The following is a 26866-nucleotide window of genomic DNA, read 5'->3' as shown; positions in this document are numbered from 1 at the left end:
CGAGATTCAAGGAGAGACCATGCAGAGGAACCCCGGATCGGTGGCCGTGCTGGGCTTGATCGCCTGCGTTTGTGCCTTTTATACGACTGCAGCCGTCGACATCCCACTGGAGGGTGAGTGCCATCGTGGGTTATGAAGGAGGGTTCACGTTTGTTTCAATGTTTGCTAACAGGGCAGTTCACTCAAATTACAAAAAAAGTGTTTTGCAGTTTTTATAGCGACTGCTTTCTATCAAAGAAATAGGGGACGTTGTTCCTGCAAAGACAACTTTGCTGTAGAGTTTTTGTTGACACCAAAAAGAAAATTTCCATTCAGATAGTACAGAAGTCTATGAGAAAATGCTCCGACTTCTCTCTTGATTTATTACCTCAGTAAACATTGAAAACATGAGTTTAAGGTCTCAATCTCTAGTTTAAAGTCTTCTTCAATACAGCATGATGTTCATGTAGTAGATTATGGTCTCATTTAAAATAAAATAGATGATAAAGCAGAGTATGCTTTAGGGCGGGGCTGCCTTGTGATTGACAGGTTGCCACCATGGCGTTTGTCTGGTCCTAGAGTTTCCTGTGATTTCGACTTAGATCCTAAACCCTTTCACAGTGTGTGTCCAAAACGGCAGTCTACCAACCAGTGGGTGACATCTACACTACAACCACTTCTTATATACAGTCAAAGGTTTCAACCCTCATGCAATGCATGCTGGGAAGTCTGCTAATATGCTGATGACATTTGTTTAGAAACTTAATTTGATGCGTTTAATGAACACTCAGCAGCACATTCATTCAAATCATAATCTCAAGTCTTGATGAACACATCTTAGTTCTGAAATGACTCTCAAAAAGTCCATTTATATTAGGTTAATAATAAAAGACGAGTTGTTTTCCATTCAGTTGCTGTTTGAAGTTTTACAGTGAAACAATTCAGCATGAATCGACTGAATTGTGACACAACAGACACTTACTTTTCAAACGCACGTTAAAAGCTACATCAAGACGCCGCAGCAGAGGATGTAAAGGACAGGAGTCTCACAAAGGGAGTCTTAGAATTCCTAATGTTCATCTAAAGAGGACTTGTCCTCGGTTTATCTTGAAGTGCTTTTAACGGGAAAAGAGGTGTCGAATAATTTAGCAGATGAATCGCACTACAGAGGACGGTTACAATCATTAAGCGTTCTGTGAATGGAATATATTTACAGTTACTCTCTGCTTTGAGTCACTTTTTTGTGTGTGTGTGTGTGTGTCTTTTGTGTTGGAGCCACAGTTTCCTTGGAAACACATATCAAACCTCTCCCTCTGAATTATTCAGAAATATCTCCTAAGGGGCTGATAAAGAACAGTTCAAACAGGTTTTCACAAAAGGTAAAAGTATTTTGTTGATGTCAGAGTAGCGTTTTAATTCAGCCCTCTGTTTTTTTGCACTACTCATGTGTGTGTTTAAAAGGGTTTATGTAGAGAATGCCTGTGACATGAAGAGATTATTTGCAAACCGCTGACTGTTTTTGTTTTGTTTATTCCCCCCCCCCCTCCTGCTGCCATGGATTTTGTAGTTTTAGCTCATATAAACAGTAAGTTCGCTCTGCCGCACCGTAGCTGGTATTAGTGACATCCTCTGCTCTCGTCTGTTAATCTCCTCGGCTCGCCGTCGAGCACAGCGGCGGTTCTGTTCACAGCCATATGTGTTGGATCTAATCCTCCTGTGTCATCAGTCATGACTCCGTACTAGTTGGCATTCTAGCTTGTGTGACTCATGGCATGTCCTCGTCTTACCTTCACACGTGGTCACACGGTACTGTTCATACTCATCGTGTTGTGTTTGTTCCATGCTTCGCTCATGTCACAACTCAAGAACAAACGAGTTCTATGCCAAAATAGAACAAATCTAACAAAACGGCCGATTCGTTTAAAAGGCAAACCTTAAACTCTGTATGTAGAGACGGAGATATAATCATCGACATCATCACAGTGGTTCCCAAACTCATGGTTTTTCCTGAATGGAGGAATTTTTTTGGCACTCCTTCCAAAAGGGGTTTTAGCCAGCGCCAAAGGAAAATCACCATATCAAACAACTGTTGAACAAGCACAACATCAATTTAAATACGACATCTTTTGACTTCTTGCAGTCTACTCCTCTCATCCACAAGCAGCTTTGGCTGGATAAGCCAGCTAAGCTGCATTGTTTCGACTGGGCCTGAAGCTGTGGAGCTATAGTGCTAACGGGATCACAGCGTTACCGACCAGAGTCGGGCTGTTTAGCAGCGCTAGCCGACTCCCCAACTGGCATCTCCACGTAGCTGGTGGAACAGAAGTTAGCGGCATCCACCTTTAACGTTGGTTTGTAGTCCGTAGGTTTGGGTTTCATTTACTCAGGCATGGTCAGAGATAACAGCAAAATGCATAGACTTCTGTCAAATAAGGTACCACGGACTCATTGCCTTTATTGTACGGGGGTCGATCATGCTTACCGTGCTGCGTAGTCACCCCCCAAAAGGCCCATTCTGAGCCAGGGAAAGGCCCTGAACCTGGGGGTCAAGACCACCCAAGGGGCCCCAAGAAGAAGCCAAGTGATCACCAGATGATTAAAGGGCTTAGAAAGAAAGAACGAAACAATTCTGACAAAATTCTGTACTTTTCTTTCATTATTGTTTATTTCTTATGAAATTCTGGACGCTTTTACGATATCAAGCTTCTTAAAAGTAAAAGTTACGTTCAGATTGATTTCACAAATGTGTCACCATTAAGGCTAAATAACCTGCGGTGAGGGGGGTCACAAGCCAAAGCGGTTGGGAACCACTGCCCGTAGTGTCACACTGAACATGATACTTCTGAAAAGAGCGCTGCATTTCAGGCCCGTGTTGTGTCTCTCACATTCCCGTGCTCTTGTTTGTGTTTGTCGCCCAGTTGAGCAGCTGCCCACCATCACAGAGCAGTCGCCCAGCTCTCTCATCGCCTTCCCGTTTGACGAGAGCTTCCCCATGACGTGTGAAGCCAAAGGGAACCCCGAGCTAGAGTGAGTACCGAAGCCTCGTGTCTCTCCGGATGGGAAGAGGAAGAGGGAGAGCCAGACACACACCCGTCACAAACAAACAACAACAACAACAGTTTGCCACCAACATGTTGCATTTGGTTTAGATCGTTTGGAAAATGAGCCGGCTTAGCTGAAGGACTTGACCTTTCAATACCGGCTTTCTTCATGTAGATTCAGATGGACGAAGAATGGCCAGGAATTCGACCCCTCTCTGGACCCCCGGCTGATGAAAGAGGAGAATTCTGGGACCTTTGTGATACCCAATAATGGGAACCTTACAGAGTACCAGGGAACCTATCGCTGTTACGCCTCAAACAAACTGGGGACCGCCATATCGAAGGAGATTGAGTTCATTGTGCCCCGTGAGTAACATACATCTGTGTGAGTGTGTGTGTGTGTGCGGTGCTCTGTTACAGTGCTTTCAAATTGATTCAGGGCCAGCAGTCGTGTGTAATGACTGCACCTCTCCATTGTGAGCCTCTCAATGTATTGTACGGGGCAGAAAGTCATTGAGGCTCCCCGAGCTCTCCACCCACCGCAGCGTCTCATCTATAGCACTGCATTGGATTTAAAAAAAACAAAAGCAGGAAGTGTGATTCAGCCTCTCCATCATTTACTTTTGCTACATCTTTTTTTTTTTCAGTACATACACTCTGCTCCGTGGGGGACTACGTTTGTCTGGGCTTCAGTCGCTCAGCAGCAGTGACAAGACACACACAATAGTAGCAGTGATGTCTGTTTTGTTTCTGCAGGCCAACAAGTGAAAAAGAAAAATCCCAGAGTGAATGACTGAATAACACAAAGCCTCCCACTAAATCCCAGAATGATATCACTGCCATCTCCTGGAGTAGAGGAGAACTGCATCCTATATTTGATTCATTCATGTCTGTTCTTTTTTTTCTTCTTCTAGATGTTCCGAAGTTTCCGAAAGAAACACTTGACCCTGTGGTGGTGGAGGAAGGCCAGGCTTTTGTTTTACAGTGTGATCCACCTCAAGGAATACCTCCGCTCCAGATCTACTGGATGACTATCAGTAAGTCATGTTTATGAGTCAAATCAACAGGGCAATTTAGTTCATAATACAAATGTATTTTTGTAATAGTACGCCCTTTCATTCCCACCCAGGACATGCTCTAGTTCTCCTCACATCCTCAACTTTTATTTTCATTTGCACCCACATAAGACTGCATGAAATCCAGATAATGAAAGAATAAGAAATGTGGAGGAAAAAGACAAAAACATTAAAGTAATTTAAAGAAATTCAACAATGGCAACAAGAAGCACACAAAATGACCAGGAATAACTCACCAATCAGTTGCCAACACACACAATTTTATTCCTTACCTTTTCAAAGGACGAATAACCTGTTGATATCTCTTGAATATAACTATTTTTTATGTGGCATCTTAATCTAAAAATCAACTAGTAGCGGAAGTTGCAAAACACTCAAGCAAATAAATATCTAAATATCGTGCCACAGTACAGTACAGTGCTTGAGTAGAAAATAGAGTTCAGTTGTGTCTTCTGGCTGATAAACGCTCCAGGATGTAAGACCTGCCTCCTTCTGTGCTCCAGACCTCCAGCACATCGAGCAGGACGAGCGGGTGTCCATGGGCCTGAACGGGGACCTCTACTTCTCTCACGCCGTGGAGAAGGACAGCAGGAGGGACTACTGCTGCTTCGCCGCCTTCCCGAGAATACGCACCATCGTTCAGAAGACCGCCATGTCCGTCGTTGTGAAGACGAGTAGGTGTCACACTTCAGCCTCTCCGTCTCTACACTCCCAGTGGCCGATTTCCCCTGGAGTTTGTTTTCAGAGCGCCGATCGCTTCCAACGGGCTCAGCGATGCGTCCGTGTTCATAGCTGCACTTCAAAAGCCATCAAAGTGTCACGCCGCCTTGTTTACGTGCATCTCCTTGGTTTGATGTTGTGGTTTTGATCTCGGTGATGTGTCTCATTGATCCACGCTGTCCTCATGTTCATTGTCTTTTTTATGTGTCATCCACCTCCATTTCAGAAAACAGTGGCATGAGTCCTGAAACTGGTAAGTTTCAAGTTCTTAGAGTAAAACACACCTCTCATCTGTAAACAGCTGCATGCACGAGGCAGATGTGTGCGTTCAAATGTATAGAATTTAAAAGTGTAGCTTTCTGTTTTACCGTCTAATTCTCTGCTATGCTTCCTCAGCTAATGCAATCCTTGAGAGAAGACCCCTATTTCTGACGCCCTCTGGTGCCAGATCAGAGACACGGCTGGTCAAAGGAGAGGACCTGAAATGGGAGTGTATTGCTGAGGGATTGTAAGTAGCGCTTCCCTTTTAACATCCTACGCATTTTAGTATTATTTGTCCAACATTTTTGCTCTTTCGCCACACGTTGTATATGTCATTTTCTGTGTCACGTGTAGTCAATACCTCGATCCCTCTTTGCCCCCTTTCTCTTAGTCCAACTCCACAGGTTGAGTGGGTGAAGATGGGTCATCCGCTCCCAGTCAAAGCCAAACTGGAGAATCACGGGAAACTGCTGATTGTGCCGAGAGTCGACCAGAAAGACGGCGGGAAGTACATGTGCAAGGCGAAGAACGCGCTGGGAGATGCCATCCATTACTTCACGCTGACGGTGGAAGGTAACGACAGACGTCACAGCGGTGTTGTCACGCCGGACGTATTTCAAATCAATTCAGCAGTCAAATCATTTGAATAATAGACTGATGATAGACCTGCACTTTGTTTAAAGAAGCCTTAATATATTGATTCAGTTCTCAGATACTTTACTGAAGTAAAAGTATGAATATGACAATGTAAAAATGATAAGTAAAGTATAAGTAAAAGTCCTGCACTCAGATGCTTACAGGAGTAAAAGTACAGCAGTATTATCAGCTAACCGTACTTGAAGAAACAATGTAAAAGTACTTCTTACGTAAAAAAATGACTTTTGTGACCAATATATTATTAAATGTGACATTCTTATACTTTTTAATACTGATGCAATGGTCCAATGTTTCCCAACCTAAGGATCAGGCCCCACCAAAGGGTCACATGATGAGTCTGAGGGGTCATGTGATGAATAATAAAGCAGCAAAGAAGAAGAAAAGGCAAAGTTCTGATACAACCATTTGTATTCATATTTTGGACTTTCCTCTAATCTTTGCTTCGTGAAATATTAAATAATGTTCCCTCTTTGGGCCTCAAACTGTCGTTTAGATGAAGCCATGTGAGAAGTTTAGAGGGGAGAGGTGCCTCTGGTGGAACTGATAACAACTGAAATCTAAGGGGACACTGGTTTTATATAAGAGCTCACAAGGTTGGAAGCCAGTGGGTTCATCTTTAACAATGTGTTGTGTCTTATGAGCTCTATCCAAAGCTTTGCTATCTATTGATGTCAAATAAATGAAGCAAAAAGAACAATGTCCTTTTGAAATGTATGTAGAATATGCAAAATACTCAAGCACTGTACTGATGAACGATTTTGAGGTACTTGTACTTGAGTAAATGTTCTCTCTGCTGATAGGTGTATGTGCAAATGCACTCTTATGAACAGAATCGGTTCAAGGACTCCGGTGAGACAGTAGGCAGCTGAAGGGCCTCTCGTGTCTGCCGGGGGCCAGACCCCTGAATGCAGCATTTACAGCAGCGGACTCTCATACTCGTATATCGGCCAACCGTTCCCGTGATTGTGTCCGCTCTCTGTGAGCACTAAGTGTCTCTCTCACGATGGCACCGATCGGTTTGCTAATGCCACGCTGATTGTGTGTTCCCAGAGCCCCCGGAGTGGGTGGCTGAGCCCGAGAGTCAGCTCAGTATGATCGGCTCCGACGTGCTCATCAAGTGCTCCGCCAGTGGGACCCCTCAGCCGACGATAACGTGGAGGGTGAACGGCGAACCTCTGCAGGGTGAGTCCCACGACAGAACCTCCTCACTATTTCAAACCTTTCTACTGAGTCAGTCCCGATGACTCCGGGATTTTAAATTTGTTTTGTTGCTTTCATTTTTTTCAAATACAACTTATAACACGAGAGAGAGTTTAAAAGTGCTTGGTAGACCTGGCTGGTTGGACTTAAATATGGTTCTGACTTTAGAGGTTGTTGGAGAAATTAAAGGCGAGATCCAAATTGTCCAGACTTTAATGTACATACTTGGGCTGGGTGATTAATCTGTGTTTGTTATGGCTATTTATTGATTATGAAGAGAAGATAATCGAGATAAAACGATTATTGTGCTGCATTCCATTTCGCAACCATGCTCTCGTTTTGTCTGGTGTTATAAATCCTTAATGCCCATTAATACATTTCATAATGACCCCAAAACATTTGTCAACAAGTGGGGTCTGTGTGCAGTCTGTCCTGGGGGGATTTAACTTGGTGCTCGATGGGGGAGAGGGACAGGCCCCCTGAAACAGGGACCCCGTCTTATAATCGGGCTTCGTGGGTGTGACTTTGCCGTGTCATCACCGTTCATATCTCGACAACCAATGCGTTTATGATTTATTTTTACAGAAGCACAAAGCTCTTCATGGACACAGCGTCTTCATTTGTGCTGATGTTTACAGAGTCAATAAATGAATCCTGTTAAATAATAGCAATTAAGATATGTTTGCCCTAATGGAGGAGCCCTAGTGCATACAGAGTTGCGGCATGAATAGTGATGATCTCAAACTATCTGTGTTTGTTTTTTGTAACAGGGGCCCCTGCAGCCAACAGGAAGGCGTTCGATGACACCATAGTTTTGCACAACGCCAAAGCGTCTGACAGCGCCGTCTATCAGTGCGAGGCCTCCAACAAGCACGGGACCCTTCTGTCGAACGCAAACATCATGATTATGAGTAAGTGCTTCTTGGTTCCGCGAGCCGTCGCCACTTTCACTTTCACCGTCAAAAACAGGATCCAAAGATTCCGTTTGCGAGCAAGTGTCAGACTTCGCAGTGAGTCATCGGGAGAGACGCTGCTGACTGATGTGTCAAGCCGGAGAGCCGGCGCTGATGCTGGCACGTGCCCATAAAGCAGCGAGGAGCCCAGAAAAAAAGGAGGGCTGTCTACGAGCTGTAACTCCGTCATTCGGGGCCCTAGCTGATCTCCCTGTGGAGCAACAAGCCTCAGCTCCCTGCCATTTATATGCTAACAAGTCCCCCTCCCTCCTCAATTCCATACTGATTTCAGGGCCATAAGACAAACATGTGCTGCTTTACAAGTGCAGATAAAAAAGAAAAGAAAGAAAGTTGCGGAGTTTGTTCTCGGTGACACAGGAGTTAATAAAGCTGGACAGTTGCTGAATGCTAAGTCCCAGCGGCTGCCTTTGTAAACAATTAGGAGAGACGGAGCATTTTAATAGGAGGCTTTGGCTACAACTGATAAGGCGCCCGAGCCCGGCTTACTTAGTATTCCATTGTTTTCGTCTTTGATTTTTTTGCATTCACACATTGCAGACAACATGACAGCTGACTCGTTTTTTGGACACAAGGGAGCCGACAGTTAACAGAACTGTCCCCTCATTTAACCCGTGAGGATCTGCCTCCTTTCCTTCCTGTTTTCGTCCGGTTTTAAGACTGCTCCACTGTGCTTTCAGACAGTAGTTAAGGGCCACGACTCGGTTCTTTCACGGTGGATTATCCACATCAGGGCATCCTCTGCTTTTCCAACAACCTCAGATTGATGATCAGATTCTGCCTCTCACAGATCTGGCCCCCATGATTCTGACCAAGGATGGGGAGGACTACTCTGCGGTGGAGGGGAAGGGAGTGATGATGCACTGCTCGGTCTTCAGCTCTCCTCCTTCTACCATCACTTGGTAAGTGTGCAGTTTGCTCCTGCCTCCCATACACCAGCAGAGAGCAGTAGATCTCAACCGCTGGATGCACACAGTCCCTTTGTACACACACACACAGCGTGTTTGTCTATTGGTGACCTGCTGTTTCTAAGTAACCCTGTCACTTCACACTTGTTCTGTTCTGCAACTTTCACAGTGTGTGTGTGTCTCTCCAGTCAGACTCCCACTGTGTTCTTATTTCATTTGGAATCAAAAGCACTTTAATTGGACTTTCTCCTGAACGTCCCCCAGGAGCAGAGACGACTCCCCTGAATCCGTGGAGGGGCCGAGGTTTGCCGTTCACGACAACGGGTCGCTGGAGATCTACAGCGCCGAGAAAGACGACGCGGGAGAGTACACGTGTTTAGCCAAAAACACAGAGGGACCGGCTGCCCTCAATGCCATGCTCTACGTGAAAGGTAAACAGCTCTTCTTTGTTTTTTGTATTATTCCTGTAAAAAGTGTTCGCAGTGGCTCACAGTCCTTGAAATGTGACTAATGCGGTTGCGCCTATGGAAGATCCCACCAGAATAGTGGCGGCCCAGGAGGACCTGCAGATCTTAATAGGTACCGCGGCACAGCTCTCATGCCTCGCAGAGTACGACAAGTCCTTCAGCAACGACTTTGAGCTCCTGTGGGAGAAAGACGATCTGGCGATAGGCCTCAACCACACTGAGAATTCAAGGTAGGATGCTGCATTTTATTTTTTATCTTTTTCTACAGCATTTCAGACTTAATCCCAGCTGGATTTTTACTCTCCAGCTTTGTCAATCAATATCGCGTCCTCCTTCCTTTCTGTCCACAGATACTTTGTGGAGGACGGTATCCTCCAGATCATCAACGTGAGCCACAGGGACCAGGGCGTGTACACGTGCGTGGCGAGAACCCCGGTGGACCGAGACGCGGCCTCGGCGCTGCTCATGGTGCTAGGTGAGCCAACAAATAACGAACAATACTTCTGCTCCGGGGCCAAAAGGATCAGGGACCCCTGGCGCTACATTTATGTATGAGGCGTTCATAAAGGGATCAATATGTCAGGGAGCCGGAGCAGAGCATGGACACGCTTTATTGGCTCACTGCTGTGTCTGACAATCGGCTCTTTTTGAAGAGATATATGCAACGTGTTCGGGTTTAAAAGAATTATGCAGTGATGCAGCTCGTTCCACATCTTCTGGCTCTCGGGGTTGATTTGATTGAACATTTGTTCCCGTTGGCCTTTTTTTTTTTTGCCGCAGAGATTGATGTGTCTGTGATTTTCAAAAAGTCATGTTGTTGTGATGGTTTTTCAGACGTCCCCGATGCACCCGAGTACTTGGTACTGTCTGAACACAAGAGCAAAAGTGTGACACTGAAATGGATCCCTGGGGACGATCACAACAGCTCCACCACAGGTAAATGAAAATGGAGCATCTGTGTGTGCAGGTGTCAGTACATACAGCATGGTACACACTGAATCAGTGCTTCACTGAATATGTGACGTTTTGGGGTTAATAGATTTCTTTGATACCATCTTGTACAATATGAGTCTATTATTGATTCATCCGAGCATGGATTATGATAAGCCTCCCTAAGGGATACACAAGCCCAGAGCAGGGTTTGAGGATTTTTTTTTGGGGGGGGGGGGGGTTTCTGCACAGCTGGTGGTTAGATAAGCAATCCTTTCGGCAAGATCCGTGGCAGCGAGGGGCCGCGCTGATTGTCTTTCTGCCTGTCAACAGAGTTTATCATCGAGTACGAGGAGAGCCAGTGGGAGCCGGGGAACTGGAAGGAGCTGCTCCACGTACCGGGCAACCACAACCAGGCCGTGCCCAAACTCCACGGCCACGTGGACTACCGCTTCCGCGTGTCCGCCCTCAACGCTGTGGGGAGGGGCTCTCCCAGCGAGCCCACGGAGAGATACAAACCGCCGCCGGCAGGTGAGAGGTGTTGGTCCTTTTTCATTGTTTGTCGTACTTCTTGATCAGGTCCTCCAGGCCACCTGAGCTGCCGCTCCGCGGGCTCTGAAAGACTCAGACCCACCACATAATTGATTCCGCTCGTGAAAAAAAAAAAAAACACGCTCTCTTGTGTGCCCACTTCATCGGAGATTTCTTCCACTAACAAAAGCGACAAAATCTATATTTCTTCTTTTCTGTAGCCCCTGACAAGAACCCAGAAAATATCAAAATCGAAGGTCATTTGCCACATGAAATGGATATCAACTGGGAGGTAAGAAGGAGAGTTTGGTCTTTTATTATCCTCTTACCGCACACTCTCTAATGTCAGCTACCTTTGTACGGTGAGTTATTCACATCTAGTATCTTATCAATGCTTCATAGGCAATTAGCAATAGGAGCCTAATTTAATAGAAATGGCCCACTTCTGATATTTCATTCTGTGGGTTCAGATCTTGAGAAAAGCTATATTCCAGGATCACTCTGAATGCATTCACAGTGAAAGCTGCTCCTTTTCTTTGATTAGAAAAGAGAAAGGAGAGCTGTGAAAATTATCTTTTTTCTTCTTTTAAAACACGTACGGTAATATATTCAGCTTTTATTGTAAAAAGATGAATCTCTCCCTCACACATCATCTGGTTGCCCTGTCATCACAGCGTATAGTCCCACGGATCCTGGATTCATGAGCTCTCCCACTGTTAATGATTTGCTTTTGCGGATAATGGTCTCTCATTCTATTTCTCACGGTCTGACTTCTGTGAGCAGATAAATCTTTTCATCTGCGACGTCTTAGCAAGACCCGTATCAAAGAAAAGCCATGCTGCTGCTAGACCAGGTCAGTTGTTCCGTTATTAGATTGGCGGGATAAAACACTGCCAGTGTTCCAGGCAGAGTTCACTGCGTTGTCATTGTAATCCCACGGAGGCAGTGACATTGTGCGCTGAAAAGCAACTGTGAATGTCTCTATGGATGCCCTTCACACCTTTTTCATTTGTGCTTTCTTTTCCTCCCATTATTCAGCCCTTGCTGCCCATTGAGCACAATGGCCCCGGTTTGGAGTACAAGGTGAGCTACAGGAGACAGGCCGTGGAGGACGACTGGCGGGAGCACATGGTGAAGAGACACTCGTTTGTGGTGAAGAACACTCCAACCTTTGTGCCCTACGAGATCAAGATCCAAGCCAGGAACCACCAGGGCTGGGGCCCCGAGCCCAGGATAGTGACAGGATACTCAGGGGAGGACTGTGAGTAGTGGTCTTTGTCGACCTTATCTGATTGTTACGGAAGCCCTGAGAGGCAAGGGAGAAAAACAAGTCTCACCTAAATTGTTCTTCTTCTTCTCTGATTATTACTTCCGAACAGGTGAAAAGTGTTTTTTGAGTATTACAACAAACACTTGAGAAATGATCCTGACAACAACAAACACACACACACCTGCCAAAACCTCTTTTTTCACCTGGAAATGTTTCCCAACCTGTTTCACAGACGAAAAAAGTTACACACACAATTTAGATCAGACTTAGTTTCCTTGTGGCTATTTTCAGTGGAATCATTTTGCAGATGGTGGTGGATAAAACCAGGTGATGAATGTGTCTGCAGTTGCTTTCTGGGTATTGAAGTTTACGAACTTTCCACCCCCCCATTGCTACCATTTGTAGCCTGTGTAGCTTTATGATCTTAGGGAGAAAACATGTCACTCGCTTTCTGCTGAACTCGGGTGGACTTTCAGAAATGATTTACTGATAAGTTTTGAAATGTTTTAGATTTAGAGAGTCTCGCGGTCGTTAACCGTAACAGTTTCTCAAGAGAGAAGCAGCACGTGCAGAAGTTTACTGTGTTTCCTGTTGTTCAGCTTTCTTCTGGACTTGCCCCCAGGATCTAACCTCAGGTCGTGACTCTTCTCTTCGTTGTGTCCTCTCTTAAATGTGGTGCTATTAAATGCAGCGTTTACACCGTTTAGCTTAAAGGTTACGTTAGCTTGTGTGACTGTAGGTAGAGCCCACCGTTAGCAAACCCTAATAGCTGCTCACTAAATCTAGGCAGTTGTATAGTGATAGTGATGAAATCATAGCTGGCTATCTTTCCTTGACTAAACGTCCAGCTTTCTCCAGATTCTAATGTGTGTTTGTCTCTGCAGTTCCCTCTGCTGCACCCGACGTAGCCGTGGAGGTGATGAACAGCTCAGTGGTCAAGGTTAACTGGACGCGTGTACACAAGGACAAGTTACACGGACATCTGGGAGGCTACCGGGTAATACCTCAAAAGCAGACCTGTGCTGCACCTGACCTTGCTCTACACGTCTGCTCATCTCACCCCGCTCCGTCTCTCGTTAACTCATTCAGCATTCTCTCACGCATATATACGTGGTTCGACGTCTTGCCGCTGAGGATGACTCTGTGCGTCTTCCTTCAGGTAAACTGGTGGCGTCTGCGCAGTCTGGCGGACTCCAAGAAAAGCCACGGAGACAAGCGCGCGCTGGTGTTCCCCGGGGACCGCAGCCACGGCACGGTGCCGGGACTGACGCCCTTCTCCGAGTACAGCCTCATCGTCATGACCTTCAACGGGCGGGGCAACGGCCCCGGCAGCCACCCCCTCAACTTCAACACCCCAGAGGGAGGTAGGATTGTGGAATAACAGCATGGAGTGTATTGATTCACAACTACTGAGGGGGAAAGTCTAATCATAGCGGGTAGCAGAATTTCGACTGCTCACTGTGTCTATTGCCTTCTTTGCCCCCCCCCCCCCGCAGTCCCGGAGAAAAATCCTGTTTTCAGGGTCACGGATATACAGAAGCACACCGTCTCACTGCTCTGGGCCCCGCCATTGGAGCCTAATGGAATTCTCACCGGGTACCTCCTTGAGTATCAGCTCAGTACGTATCCCTCCGCCTCATGCTTAACTAATTCAGATAGAATGGCCATGCCCCCTCGGAATGTATTGCTTTTCCACTTGTGTTTAACAGCGCTCACATCCCTGTGTTCCTCTTCCTCTTCTGCTTGTATCCTCTGAAGAAAAGAGACACACGCAGGCCGTGTGTTTCAATTTATACACAGTGACTGCGTAGACTTTAATAGCATCGCTGTTTGAAATGCTTCTACCTCTGTGTTGTACAGGCGAGTATTTACAGTACAGGAGTGTGTTGCTGCAGGACAGGAGCAGGATCATTGTGATTGTCTAACCCATGATCCTCAACAAGGCGAGGAAAATCCCTGTCCCGCTCTAATAGGGCCGGGGTCACGGTGGGATCAGGCTGTGTGTGTGTGTGTGTGTGTGTGTGTGTGTGTGTGTGTGTGTGTGTGTGTGTGTGTGGGAGACATGTCAGGGTGTTGCCTGCTGGCCTGCGCGTCACGATCAGGGCTCAGCCAGTGCTGACCGAGGCCACCGTGTCGCAGTCCGTTAAGACTCCGGCTTTACTGACCTCATCCTGTCTGCGGTCACCGTCGGGCTGGATACCGTCACTGAGCGCATTCCCGCCCCTCAAACAAAAGTCACCACGAAGCCAGTGACTAACTTCCAACGTCGTCTTTAGCGCCGCATCTCCCCGGCTAATTGAGTTTGATTGGCTGCACAAGTGTCACGCGATATTTTCAGGAGAGGACGTTTTCATTGTACCACAGCAGTAAAGCTGATGGGCTCTCTGAAGTGTGACTTTTCTCTTTTTTCTTTTTTCTTTTTTAAGTCCCCTTGAGGGAAGTCGTGTGAAAAATTGTAAAGGATAATGCAGCCAGCTGTCGGCGCATCGTCGGCGACACAAATGGAATCTGGAGCTGCTGCACAGCTGCTTGTGTGTGTGTGTGTGTGGGGGGGGGGGGGGGGGGCTACGTCCGATCCTCACGTCTCACAGGTTTTCACAGGAAGGCCTGTTGTAACACCGTTTAACGCGCCGAGCACGCCGGGACAACCGGGCGTTTGAGCCGTTAAACTAACCCGCTTTGAAGTGGCACATTTTCTGTCCTGAAACCGTTTGATCACGGTGTCAACTTAATAGTTGGAATTAAGTTGGTCAAAGTGGCAATCTTTAAGATTATAGTCCTGGTACTCTATACTCCATTGTTTTCACTCAGAGTTTAGCACTCTGGAGTCTTTTTGTTGATACACGCGCATCAGGGTTCAGAGTTGTGTTTCCTGCTGCGTTGATTGTGACTAGGATTATTACTTTAAGTTAGAATCAAGTGCTAATTAGGGCTACACAAAATATTGTTGTTTTATTATGGTCATTGTGAACACGAAGGCTGCAGAAGTTGAAAGAAAGTATCGGTAGAAAACTGCACTTTCATTCTGTTTTTCTTGTTGGTGCCTTTTGTGTTAAAGTTCAAACTGAAAATAAAAATAAAAGAACAGAAACTGATAAGTCAACTGAGATAGAAATAAGCTTCCAACAGGACTCCCACCACCTTGACCTTCAATAGACTGTGTCGCTAGACTGTGTCAGCCTACTATTACTACTATTCATGAATCGTAAAATCTTTCGGCGAGCAAACCATTGCTGAGTTAAGTAGCATATTCAACTGGGTCAGGTGTAAATGGCATAATAGCAGCTGTGCGACTACTCTCTTTTTAATTCAACAGAAAGGCAGAGCGGAGTGCACTTTAACATGTTTATTTATCACAAGTAATCTTGGTATTCAAAAGCATCCTCGCAGATCGTGCAGCCCTACTGCTAACAGATGTGGAGGCATACCTCCAGTAGAGGTGGGCATGATGCAGATGTTTCCCTCTACCAGTACACTTTATAGCAATGATAACAGCTGTTCACTGAACTCATACAGAAAGTTTATATTATTTTTTACATCGCTAAATACATTCTGAATGTATCTCACAGATAGAGTGGGTGGTTCAGTCACAGTGCCTTAATAATCCGCTGTGAAGCCTGAAGCAGAGCCGGGCCAGTACAGACTACACCACCAGCAGCAGCAGCCTGCCTCTCTGGAAGCTATAGACACACCACTTGACAAACACAAGTGTGTCACGGAGGTGAAGACGAGTGCTCTCACTCCATCCATTCTGTCGCTTCGTTGGCTCGGAGCGCTTTACTGCGTGGCAGAGTAGTTTCAGTTTAACTTTAATACGTCCGTACGTTGCGATGAAATGTGTTGGACGAGAGAACGGGTCCGCTCGGCTGTAAAAAGTCGTAATAACAGCACGATTAAAAGAAATGTAGGATAAGATGGCATCAAATACACTATAGATCAAATCAAAAAAAGCACTTTATACACATGAAAAAGTGAATTGTGTGTCGGTTTCTTTTGCCACACTGTTCCACATTAGAGTTGCCGCGGATAAACTCATCAAGAGTGGGCCGAGTGAAGTTGGCACTCCGGATCTACGCGAGTGGGAGTTAGATTCAATTCATTCCGTTTTTCTTTCCCGTTGAGCTAAACTCTTAACCGTGGGGTCATTGTCAGATTTCAGTCTTGGGTCCGTCTCACAATACACACGGCCAACGATATTTGGCCCAAGGCGTGTGGGGGGGTGGGGGGGGGGGGGGCTGAGGAATGTTTGGAACTGTTGTTTGTCTGGAGTCAATGGAAGAGCCAAAGTCTGCAGCCTTCAGCCTGTTCACTCTATACGACCGCGTGTGCCGGCGGTCAGGCCTGAGTGCTTCCGGATTAGTGAGAAAGTATCCGTCCACAAGGGTCGAAGCGTGACGCCTGTGGCCTCTTCTCTGCAACAGCTTGGACTGCATAATTTACCAAAAATAAACCGGGGTTTTTTTCTCCCTTCCCTAGAAACAACAAGATAAAAATCCTGATTTCTGATAACAGCGGGTGTCTGGGCAGAAAAGAGAGGCAGACCGATACATTCTTGTCATCGTTTCCGTTGCACCTCTTTCACAGCAAAGGTCGCCTGAACACCTGCTGCGTTTGTTTTTGTCACAAAGAACATAAATGCCACCTCCCTGCCTACTGCGGCGCTTTAGGGAGTGAAAAATGAGACCCCATCGTAACGTAGACACACACACACAACACTGATAAATCCTAGTTGTGAAGGTGCAGGCCACGAGCTGTTTGTTTGTTAAATGCAAAGCACATTTTAAACGGGGTATTAAATTTGCCAGAGCTAAAACAAAGGGAGATGCGCGTTTGCATTGTTTGCTTTCTTTGAAATCGCTAAAATGTCTTGTGATTGTCAGTTGGAAGTTTTCTGCTTCAAAACATAGAGTGCAAGCTGGAAATGAAACATCTCAGTGTTTGGCAAAAAGTACAGGAATCACACAGTCACCAGTACAAAAACATATTTACAACCTTTAGGTTGGTTATGGTGTATTTATAAAAATGTAGTAAACAAAGTTCCCATACCTCAATCTACATCCTTCAGACATTTTTGATAAATAGTCATCAGTAATGTGGATATAATGACTAAGTTGGTGAAGGTAAATGATCACTTACTGTGATGCAGCCTTTAAAAGCAGGAAAAGACAACACTTTTGCCATATTACGATATCCAAAATCTCAGAAGATATCTACGTATATCAATATAACATCGATATAGTGCCCCGCCCTTGTACCACGAGGCTCTCGCAGGCCCCGTCACTACTCATTGTCGTGTGAGAAAGTGTCCTTATGTCAATGCCACAACGGAATCTGACGCGTGTAAGGTCACAAAAGATGTTTTTTTTCATAACTCAATAATTCAAATGCTAGTTCTGACGATTTCACACTAATGTCCAACAGGATCACATTCTAAAGTGACGTAAACTGCAACTTGACTGGTTGAGAGGAGGCCTACAATGTTTTTTAAGTATATATACACCGTATGTATATGTTTTTTATTTTATTTCTCCATCTAGTCAACGACACGGAGGAAGTGGGGACCCTGCAGACGGTGAACATCAGCAACCCCGGCACCACCAAGTGGATCCTGCGCGACCTGGAGCCCGTGAGCAAATACAAGCTCTACCTGCGCTCCTGCACCAAGGTGGGCTGCGGGCCTGTCGTCAGCGAGGAGTGCACCACCACCCTAGAAACAAGTGAGTGATGGGAGGGTCCCGCAAAGCAAGTGACCGGGTGGTGTGTGTGTGTGTGGGTGGTGTGTGTGGGAGACAATGAAAGCACATTCAGGCCGAGAGAAGTAGGTGACGGAGCCATTTCACTATTTCAAAGAAGGGCATTGAACTAGCGTCGTATGATCCGCGCCCCCGGGCAGCAAAGCTTTTCATATCTCCATGTAAGTCATTTTTGTGGATAAACAATTTCATACGGACGCAGTGGAGGTTTTCATTTGTCACTGTCACAAGAGAGCAAGTGCTTATTGATTGGACGGAGAGCGTGGGCTATGAAACAATCAGCAAAGAAAGAAAATTGCTTTGAGCAGGAGAGGAAACTGAAGGTTCTGATACTGAATTGTGTAATCACGAGTTGCCGGGTAAGTAATCACAATGAGCCGGCTAGCAGCGTGTAATCTTTTTCTTTTCAATTACATATCATTTGTTGAGGACTGCGCGCCGCCGCACTTCAGGCTGGCGAGAACTCAAAAGTCGAGCCTCAGTGAGATTGCGGGGCGGCGGGTGTGATGACCGACCGGACGGGAAATGAAACAGGAAACAGCAGGAACAGATACTGTCAGCGGAAATAATTGGCCGGGTCACTTCTTAATACAAACGCACCCCGAAGGCTTTAAGTGCGTCATTCAGGTCGTGTTATGCGAAAACAAAAAAACAACAAACGGCTCAACTTAATGTTGAAACACGCTGCAGGTGTTTTGCGAGCGATTACTTATTGTTTACTGAAATAATCCTCACAATCACAGAGAGGAACTTAATTGGCTCTTAGGGAGTTGTTTATTTGCATGCTGAAAAGTCAGCCAAAAAAAAGAAGAAGAAATGACAACAGGGAAGAGGAACATTTTTTCTGTATTGAGTTCTGTGGAGCTGCTGCACGCGCTGTCGCTACGTGTGTTGATGTCGGTGTCGTTTCTGTGAATTGTCTTTCGCTCACGCCTCTAAAACCTGCTTAGCTTAGAGCGTTACCTTTGGTCCCGCAGTGTGTACTGTAAATGTCTGAGTGTGTGTCAACATCTGCTTAGCATTGCCTGTCCCTTCTGTCTTTTTTCTTTCTTTCTTTCTGTCTTTCCTTTTTTTTCTTCTCCCCCCCTCCCCCGCAGCTCCCACATTGGCTCCCCCTGTCGGCCTCAGTATGTAGCTCTTGTGTTCACGTAGAAACTGCGGCATGTCACACCTTGCACATACAACGGGAACGCCTCATTTGGGAATTTCTAAATTCGCTGTATGCTGGTCTGACATGTTTCCGCAGTCGTGGTTATCGTGTAAGGTAGCGGCTGCATGCTTTTTTAGATGTAGAAATGTGGACAGGTGTGGATGCTACAGGGCCTGAATAAATCATCAGGTTTTGACTCTCGAACAGGTCGACTCGCTTTATTTTTCCTCCTGTGCCGAATTAAAAAACTCCGAACACTCGGCTCCTCCGCAGATAATTGACCTTGTCGGCTGTTTGCCCTTGCCATCAGCGGAGAGCACTCCGATGCCTCCTTTCATTAGAACTTCTTAAATAAAGTTTGTGGCTTCCTCTCTAATAGCAATGGTAATGAGTAACCCAATTATAAATTCATATTAATCTGGGCTCATTAGTGACTGTAAACGAATATTGACTTTTATCCTAACAACAGCAGACTCAGTGCGACGCGTCAAGCTCAAGCTGAGGAAATAAATGATGCTTTAAGAGGAAGAGCATCCCTCTCAATGATGTGCACAAAGAAAATGTGTTCACTTTAAGAAGGATAGATCAAGTCAAATACAAATAAAAAACATCTCACCTTGTGTATAACATCTGTAAAATGTTTTTTTTGTTTTCCGAGTCTAGATTGTTTCACAGTAGACGTGACTAGTTACTAATTTTAGAGTTTAGCTGAAAATAGCATGCGTGCTAACAGTAGAACGTAGCGCCCCGAGCTCTGTCCCGATTGATAACCACAAGGTCTGTCTTTCTTTTCAGGCAAGTCAGCTTCCCCCTCACCTCCAAGCACTCCAAAGTCCCCAGTGACCAAACGCACTCGCTCCACCATAGGTAGAGCGGCAGCACATTCCGACACAACGAGCATCCCTCCGCCGAGACAAACCAGAGCTGTGGAGTAAAAGATAGAAAAGCAGGAAACTAAATACGAAGGCCGATTAGCTATTTCAGATTCTCTGTTTTTTTTTTAAGTCGGTGTTATCTCCAGTGGAAATAAGGATTGTAAAGAAACGGCTCCATTTTATTGTTTGTAAAAAAAGACAAGTGCATCGTACGGAAGCCCGAAGAGAAAAGAAGGGGAAGAAATTCTGGTGATCCATTTTCTAGATCTTATCTAAATGTTTTTCTCACCTGTGTTCATGACTTAGGAACAGGTGATGTGGTGCCAGGATCATCTTTCCAAGTTCCTTTTTATTATTTTTTTACTTTAAAAAGTTTAGCTGGAGTCATTTTGCATCAAGTTGTTTTTTCTCCCCATTTGTGAAAAAGTGTTTGTTGTTGTAATACTCATTCCCGCCACAAGAGGCTGAAGTGCACCACTACTTCATGTTCTAAATAGGACTTAAAGCATTTACATTTTATTTCAGGAGGGTTTTTATTCCTCCATGCACTCTTGACACGTGTCAACTGATGCTCCCATGGCGCACTGCAGGCATCTGATTTGAGGCCACAGAATTTGTAGTATTTTGAGAAAAAGGTCCTTATCTTGGCAAAATTTGTGTATTATTCATATACCCCAAAACCCTTAATATTTTAAATTATTGATATGATATAAATAAGTGTACTAGATCATGGGAAATCATGTGATTCGCTAAACTGAAGATGTATCACTGTCGAGAGTTCTTAGGACTATGAAAACACTGCACTTGTTTGCACAGCGGTGTTACTGAATGAAGCCTCTCTTTCCTCATAAGTACAGTCAGTACAGTCAGAGAGAAGCACGGAAACCCACCGTCAAGTTACAAACGGAGTTTACGTTCAGTGAAATGTGACCCAACGCCAGCGTTGTTTGTCATTTTAACCAGTAAAAGCAACAGTAGCATTATGAATCAATAATTTATTACTGTAATAACACATGGTCCTCCGGGGGAATATCCTCAGCTTTTCATACCTTTTAGCTTTCTCCAAACAGTAACAGCGGCTGCAGAAAAAACAGCTTTGGTGGCTGGGTCCTCAAATTTTAGCAAGGTCGGAGTAGAGGCAGTTTGACCTCATGATGCTTAATACTCATAATACTGGGTGCACGTTCGGCCGTTTAAAACACTTCAAAACCTGCAGGTCAGACGCTTTCAGTGCGTTAAAGCCTTTAGTAAAATGATCCTGAGAAAAAAAACGTAGAATGATTACACTGGCAAAACTAATGCGATCAGACTCAAACAATTGGTCACCAGAGCTTTTTTTGTGTCCTCACAGGGCTTCCGTAGGTAGCATGCTGATGAAAAAGCTGGTTTTAATTTCCCGGCTGTACCGCAGGGAAACCTAAGATACGAGATCTATATTTGCCAGCCCGACAGTGAAGCGCTAGATTGCAGTCACTTGAAGGGGACAGATATGTCTAATTGTCAGTGATTGATTTGTTGGGCCTCGGCCGTCCCCCCCCCCCTCCCCTACACCCGTCAGAGTATTGACCGAACAGTCACCTGACATTTCCATGTAATCTTCAACTGGGTAAACAGCAACATCGCTCAGGGACAAGAAGTCGTCCGGGGCACCAACCGAGCCGAGAGGAAAGAACAGCGAGGATGAACGTCCTCCTGGGCCGGGCCGGGGGGGAGGTGCGAGCTCAAACTGGGAGGGTGATATTTACGGGACACTGAGATAAGTGGATAAGTGGGAGCTGTTGGAAGCTCCTATATCCGAATATTTTCTGGCCTCTCCTATAAAAACTTAAATAGAAAAAAGCCGTCTGACTTTGAAGCACCAGCTCCCTGCTGGGCGAGCAGCTGCTTTCTGCAGCATTTAATAGCAAGCTGAGGGGCGCAGTGACAAAACACGGCAGCCGGCCCTGGGACATTTTTACTTTTGGGGGGCCTTTGTCAGTCCAAGTCATCGGGGTACTTCCAGTGATTGGAATTACCATAGTTCTCAGACTAATCCATCAGCATTAGCTCGAGAGTGTCATCTGCGGTGGTTGGGACGGGCGGCGCAGGTGTCCTTGCGTGGAGAATTATCACCTGAGCCAATAACGCACCTGAGCTGGAGACAAGGCAGAAGATTTTGCATGTTTGCCGTGGGGAAATGAAGTGGATTGTGCTTTGTTGACTGGCTCTGGCAGCTGCTGTCAAAGCACACTTCCCCCATACTAATGACGCACATCATTCACTCCATTATTAGATTGTTTGTCTTCGCAGTTGGGTATCAAAAGGCTACATTACATGATATGTCTGAGGCAGGCAAAGCTTAAAGCAGAGGGAGTTTCATCTTGCTTTCAAAGCAAATAACATCAAATGTAATTATTAAAGCCCGCTTGTAATTGGATCTTCAAAGAAAAGGAGAATACCAGGGCTGTAGTTACCATTGAGGACATAGGGCTCATGTCCTCACTGTTCTTAATGGGTATTAAATTACACATGGTTGGCTTCAAAGGCGGATTCAGATTTATATATTTTTAAACTAAGATTTAAAAGAGCTCTCTGGCTTTCTTTAATAGAAGGTGAAGAGCAACTTCCTCATCATCTCATAACAACCTCTCCACGACGGCTTCGATCTGCTGCGTCCTTCACTAACCACTCTTTAACCATTTCTCTTCTCTCTCATCTCACCTCCAGCCCCGGCCCTGTTGAGCTTTAGCTCAGCAGTTAGCGACAGCTTTGCAAATATCAGCTGGATATCTGGAGGAGAGCACACAGAGTTTTATATTGCACATATGAACAACCGTAAGCTCATATTACTCTTCTCTTTTTTTAGTCTCTGGTAGCTTCTGGTAGTTTGTGACGAGTGAGTTTTAGTGACAGTGTGTTGTGCCTGTAATCGTCCCTCCGTGTCTCTTCATTCATACACTGTTGGATTCAATGGTTGTGTGTTGTGGTCACCGGTACTAACCCGTCCTGACCGTTCGCCCTCTGCACAGGTGAGGGTGTCTGGAAGATATCAGAGGCCTTAAACACCTCTAAGACCTTCCACGTCATCGACGGGCTCGACCCCGGGACAGAGTACACTGTGCGCCTTATTCCTAACAGCTGGCTTGATAATTCTAGCATATTTGAAGACGTTATCACGACCGGGTCAACAGGTGAGGAGGGGGATTCCAAACAGCAAAGGAAGACACAAAAGGAAAAGCAGGCAAAACTAAATGACCTCTCGTGGTGCACCCCTCCGCGTCCTTGAGCAGTGACTCGAGCCTCGGCGTGTGGTCCTCGGCGTTGTCACTCGGATTTTAATTCAGCCGCGCGGACCCGCCGAGAGGAATTACATTTGTACAGCGTCCCTTACTTGATTAATTAGACAAGCGGGATTAGCTGTTTAATATTAATATTGGACCGTTTCCAATCAGCGGCGGGCCCTGCCACCCTCTGCCTTTTGCATCAGACAGGCTCCGTCAATGTAAACATTCAATCAAGTGTCCACGATGAAAAGGCCAAGGCGTGTCAAAGTCACCGGGTTTTGTCCTCCTCAGGTCTGGCCAGCGTCCACAGAGGAATATCCACCCAGGGCTGGTTTATCGGCCTGATGTGCGCCATCGCTCTCCTCACTCTCATTGTGCTGATCGCATGCTTTGTCAACAGAAATAAAGGAGGGAAGTATTCCGGTAGGTGCTCGCCGTCAAGCACACACACACACACACACACACACACACACACGCACACACGCACACACGCACACACACACGTCACCTTGCTTGAATAGTAAATGCTGCTGGGAGCATCATTATATTTATATTCAGCTGTTTGTTGCCAAGAGCGAAAGGATCAATCAAACGTGCAGCCATTACAGGAAGCAGGTTTTTGGTGTTTTTTTTGCTTCCAGCCACAAAATTATTTTTTCATGCAAATTCACACATGAAATAGGCTTGTGTACAGATATGAAAATAAGCCTTTCTACTGTATGTCCATCATTTGAATTTGGCATTATTAAGACACGCAGCTTTTTTTTTTTGTTGTTCTTTTTTTCCGAGCAGCAATCTAAACAAAGCCCACAGCGAGACAACATGCAAATGCTGCACACGGGGTGGCCGAGCAGGGAATGATGACATAAGCGCCGCGGTGCCTCAATGTTATTCATCCTGTTGGGGACATGAGGGTCCTTATGGGCTTTATTATTCACGGCTAATGGCCATCAGGTTGTCGTCCGGGCAGCGATCACTCCGCTCGTCAGCAGAAAAAAAAAAAAAAAAAGAGCGAGACGCAGCCCTGTCCTTTGTTTTCTCATTAACTTCTCATTATCATTTTCCCCTGTTACATCACATACAGAAGTATACTTAATGAATGCACACTGTTTGAATTTATATTTTAAAAAACAGTTTGTTCAAGGTGCAGCTTGATTATGATCTTAAATGAGATTTATAATTACAGAACTTAGATGTAAAAGGTGTTTTTGAGTTGATTGAAATGTCGCAATCGTTTCCCAAGGCTTGCGGTGCTCTTTCATTAAGTGAATATAAGTGCAGGGAATCGGGGACCGAGGCTGGAACCTCATCGGCAGCCGTCTCTCGGGGGAAATCGCTGATATCTTCTTTTCATTTTGTGAGCAGTGAAAGAAAAAGAGGACCTTCACCCAGACGTGGAGTCCCAGGGCATGAATGACGACACATTCTGTGAATACAGGTAAGCGGAGCCCCCGGAGCGCTATTTCACTGCAATTCACGTGCAACAGTGTATGAAATCCTCCTCTGCTGTCCTCTTCTCTCCGCTATTCTCTCTCCTCTCGCGGAAAAGACAACCCAGAATGCACGAGGTGCAGCCTTGCGCTTCCGCTGCTCGAGACATTTGATGGCCCCCCCCGAGTACCCGGAAAGTATGTGATAAACAGCAGGTAGCATCCCTGAGCTGTTTACACATCGGTGTTGTCCGAGTGGTAGCAACCCTTTGTAGGTGCTCTTAGATACGGTGTTGTGTTGTTCCTAGTGATGCACGTGGGGTCGTGTTAGGAGCCGCGGCGACGCAGGATGCTTTAACACAACAGGAGGCTAGAACCAATCAGTGTCATTGAAAGCAGCTCAGTGTGACAGGATTTATACTCCGTCATGTCGACTCCTGATGGTTTTGTTTGTGTGTAAAGTCCCTCCTAAGTTCTCTTAACTACGAGCTGGTTTCAGACCAGCGGTTAACTGTGGTAGTGGTCCTTTGAACTCAAAAGGAACAGTTCAACATTTTGGAAAATGTGCTTATCGGCTTTCTTGCGAGAGTTAGATGAGAAAATCCATCAATCTAATGTCTGTACCTTGTTTGGGGAAGGTGGCCCGCTGCCTTTATACTTCCCGCCTAAAGGCAGCGGGCCGGGTTTGGTTTTGTGTGCGATTCATTTGCACGTTGATATATTTCTTCGAAGTGTTTGTCATGAATACTTTCATATATAATCCAAATATTACAGGGCGGAAAATCAAGAACAAGAATTGTAAAAGAATAATATTCATGAAACAACCCGGAGGCTCCATAGTCCAAACCAAGGCCTTTGCAGAGAAGGTTCTAGAGGCAGTACAGGAGTGATGGTAGCTTCATAATGACCGTACAGACATGAGCGGTATCGACCTTCTCGTCTAACTGAGCAAGAGTGCAAATTAAAGTGCATTTCCAAAATATTTTGCTTTAAGGGAAACAAATCATCCATTCACTGATGGTTTTGTTTCATTCATATACTGGATGCATATGTAGAGACATGTGTGTGCTTAGTCGTGTCATTAGGTCCCTCAGTGAAACGACAACCTGGTTTCACAATTTGGTAGCAAACAGGATACCGGCTGCATGTGCATGTCCACTACCACACACAGTTCTGTTCGCACATTTAACACTTAAGTTACTTTGAATATCTATCAGTTACTTTTCAAAATCCACATGAAACCCTCTTCACATCGTCAGAATTTAGATCGACCACAGCACTTATTTAAAAGAAGAATGTGTCACCAGTTTTCATTAAAACTAAAATAATGACTGGTGTCGCCTATTAACTGCATGAAGGAATCAGAAAACACAAGGCCAAACTGTTCATTAAATTACCGGTTGTGACCGGTTGCTGACAAGCAATGCAGCATTTAAAAAGCTATTTATTTCAAACACAGTCTGGCGCAGCGCTCCCTCCTCATAAAAACAGTGACTCCGTCAGCGTGTTAGCGTGTCGACCCCTACCAAACCTGTTAGTAACCGGTTAGCTTCACTTCAACTGTCTGGCCTCTGTTCCATGTTTGGAGAGCCTAAATCTGGGTGAAACACGAGAGCACAGGATATTACTGAGCATCTGAAACTTCATCAGTGGCGCTCATAATAAATATATGTTGGGGAATACATGAGTGCTAATAAGTGCCTACATTTCCACTTGGCAGATACTTGTGATTTAACTCGGTTAGATTTGACTAAAAGCTGGAGCGAGCGGCGCTAAATTCATGTCAAAGGCTATAATGTTAGTTGAACTACTTATGAACCTAAATCATATGAAAGCCGGTTTAGTCGTCTGGCCAATAGGATGCGTCACAGACCCAAAGATTGTTCAGCTGCAATAATCAGCAGCGGTTTAATGTCCCCCTCAGTATCTCCCTTCCTCTTCACCATCACTTCGTCAAATGCATTGATGCACGTATAGTGTGAGGATTAACACCGTCACAACATGTGGGTCCGTGCGATGATTTCCCATTGGTCAGCTCGAGATAGGTCAATGTCAGTCACAGAAGCTCATCGCAGAGGCAGTGATAGCTGCAGCCTGTGCCCCCCCCCCCCAATAAACCATAGAGTGAAGCCATGGGTGACATGAGGCGATTCTAAATCCACTGCGCCCTCTCTCGCAGTGACAACGACGAGAAGCCTCTGAAGGGCAGCCAGCACTCGCTGAGCAGAGAGATCAAAGCCGGGGACAGCGGGGACAGCCTGGTGGACTACGGCGACGAGGACGTCCAGTTCAACGAGGACGGCTCCTTCATCGGCGAGTACGCGGGGCGGAAGGCGAAGAGGGCGTCCGCCGAGATCAAGGCCGCCATTCAGACCCCGGCGTGA

At 45.7% G+C, this 26866-nt stretch overlaps 1 protein-coding gene across 1 annotated transcript; it reads left to right on the top strand.

Moving 5' to 3' along the window:
- The first annotated feature begins 19 nt into the window (after positions 1-19).
- chl1b (cell adhesion molecule L1-like b) lies at positions 20-26866 on the top strand. The gene is made up of 28 exons (XM_076095797.1): positions 20-113; positions 1547-1564; positions 2898-3006; positions 3196-3386; positions 3935-4057; positions 4600-4770; positions 5043-5069; positions 5213-5324; positions 5469-5650; positions 6785-6916; positions 7705-7845; positions 8696-8807; positions 9078-9244; positions 9345-9510; positions 9631-9755; positions 10115-10216; positions 10544-10741; positions 10963-11033; positions 11780-12002; positions 12896-13008; positions 13171-13375; positions 13508-13630; positions 17549-17728; positions 18862-18891; positions 19710-19781; positions 23344-23475; positions 24418-24490; positions 26662-26866. The coding sequence occupies exons 1-28, from the start codon at positions 20-22 to the stop codon at positions 26864-26866; spliced, it is 3597 nt and encodes a 1198-aa protein (XP_075951912.1).

This window comes from Anarhichas minor, unplaced genomic scaffold (assembly GCF_050575085.1).
Source record: "Anarhichas minor isolate MPS153535 unplaced genomic scaffold, ASM5057508v1 ptg000021l, whole genome shotgun sequence".
Classification (NCBI taxonomy): domain Eukaryota; kingdom Metazoa; phylum Chordata; class Actinopteri; order Perciformes; family Anarhichadidae; genus Anarhichas; species Anarhichas minor.
Note: the sequence above shows the minus strand (reverse complement) of the source record. Positions and strands in the feature narration are given on the sequence as shown.

Coding starts and splice junctions, on each gene's coding strand:
- chl1b (XM_076095797.1), top strand. CDS start 20: ATGCAGAGGAACCCCGGATCGGTGGCCGTGCTGGGCTTGATCGCCTGC. Junction 5,325..5,468: donor GAGTGTATTGCTGAGGGATT/GTAAGTAGCGCT, acceptor CCTTTCTCTTAG/TCCAACTCCACAGGTTGAGT. Junction 12,003..12,895: donor AGGATACTCAGGGGAGGACT/GTGAGTAGTGGT, acceptor TTGTCTCTGCAG/TTCCCTCTGCTGCACCCGAC.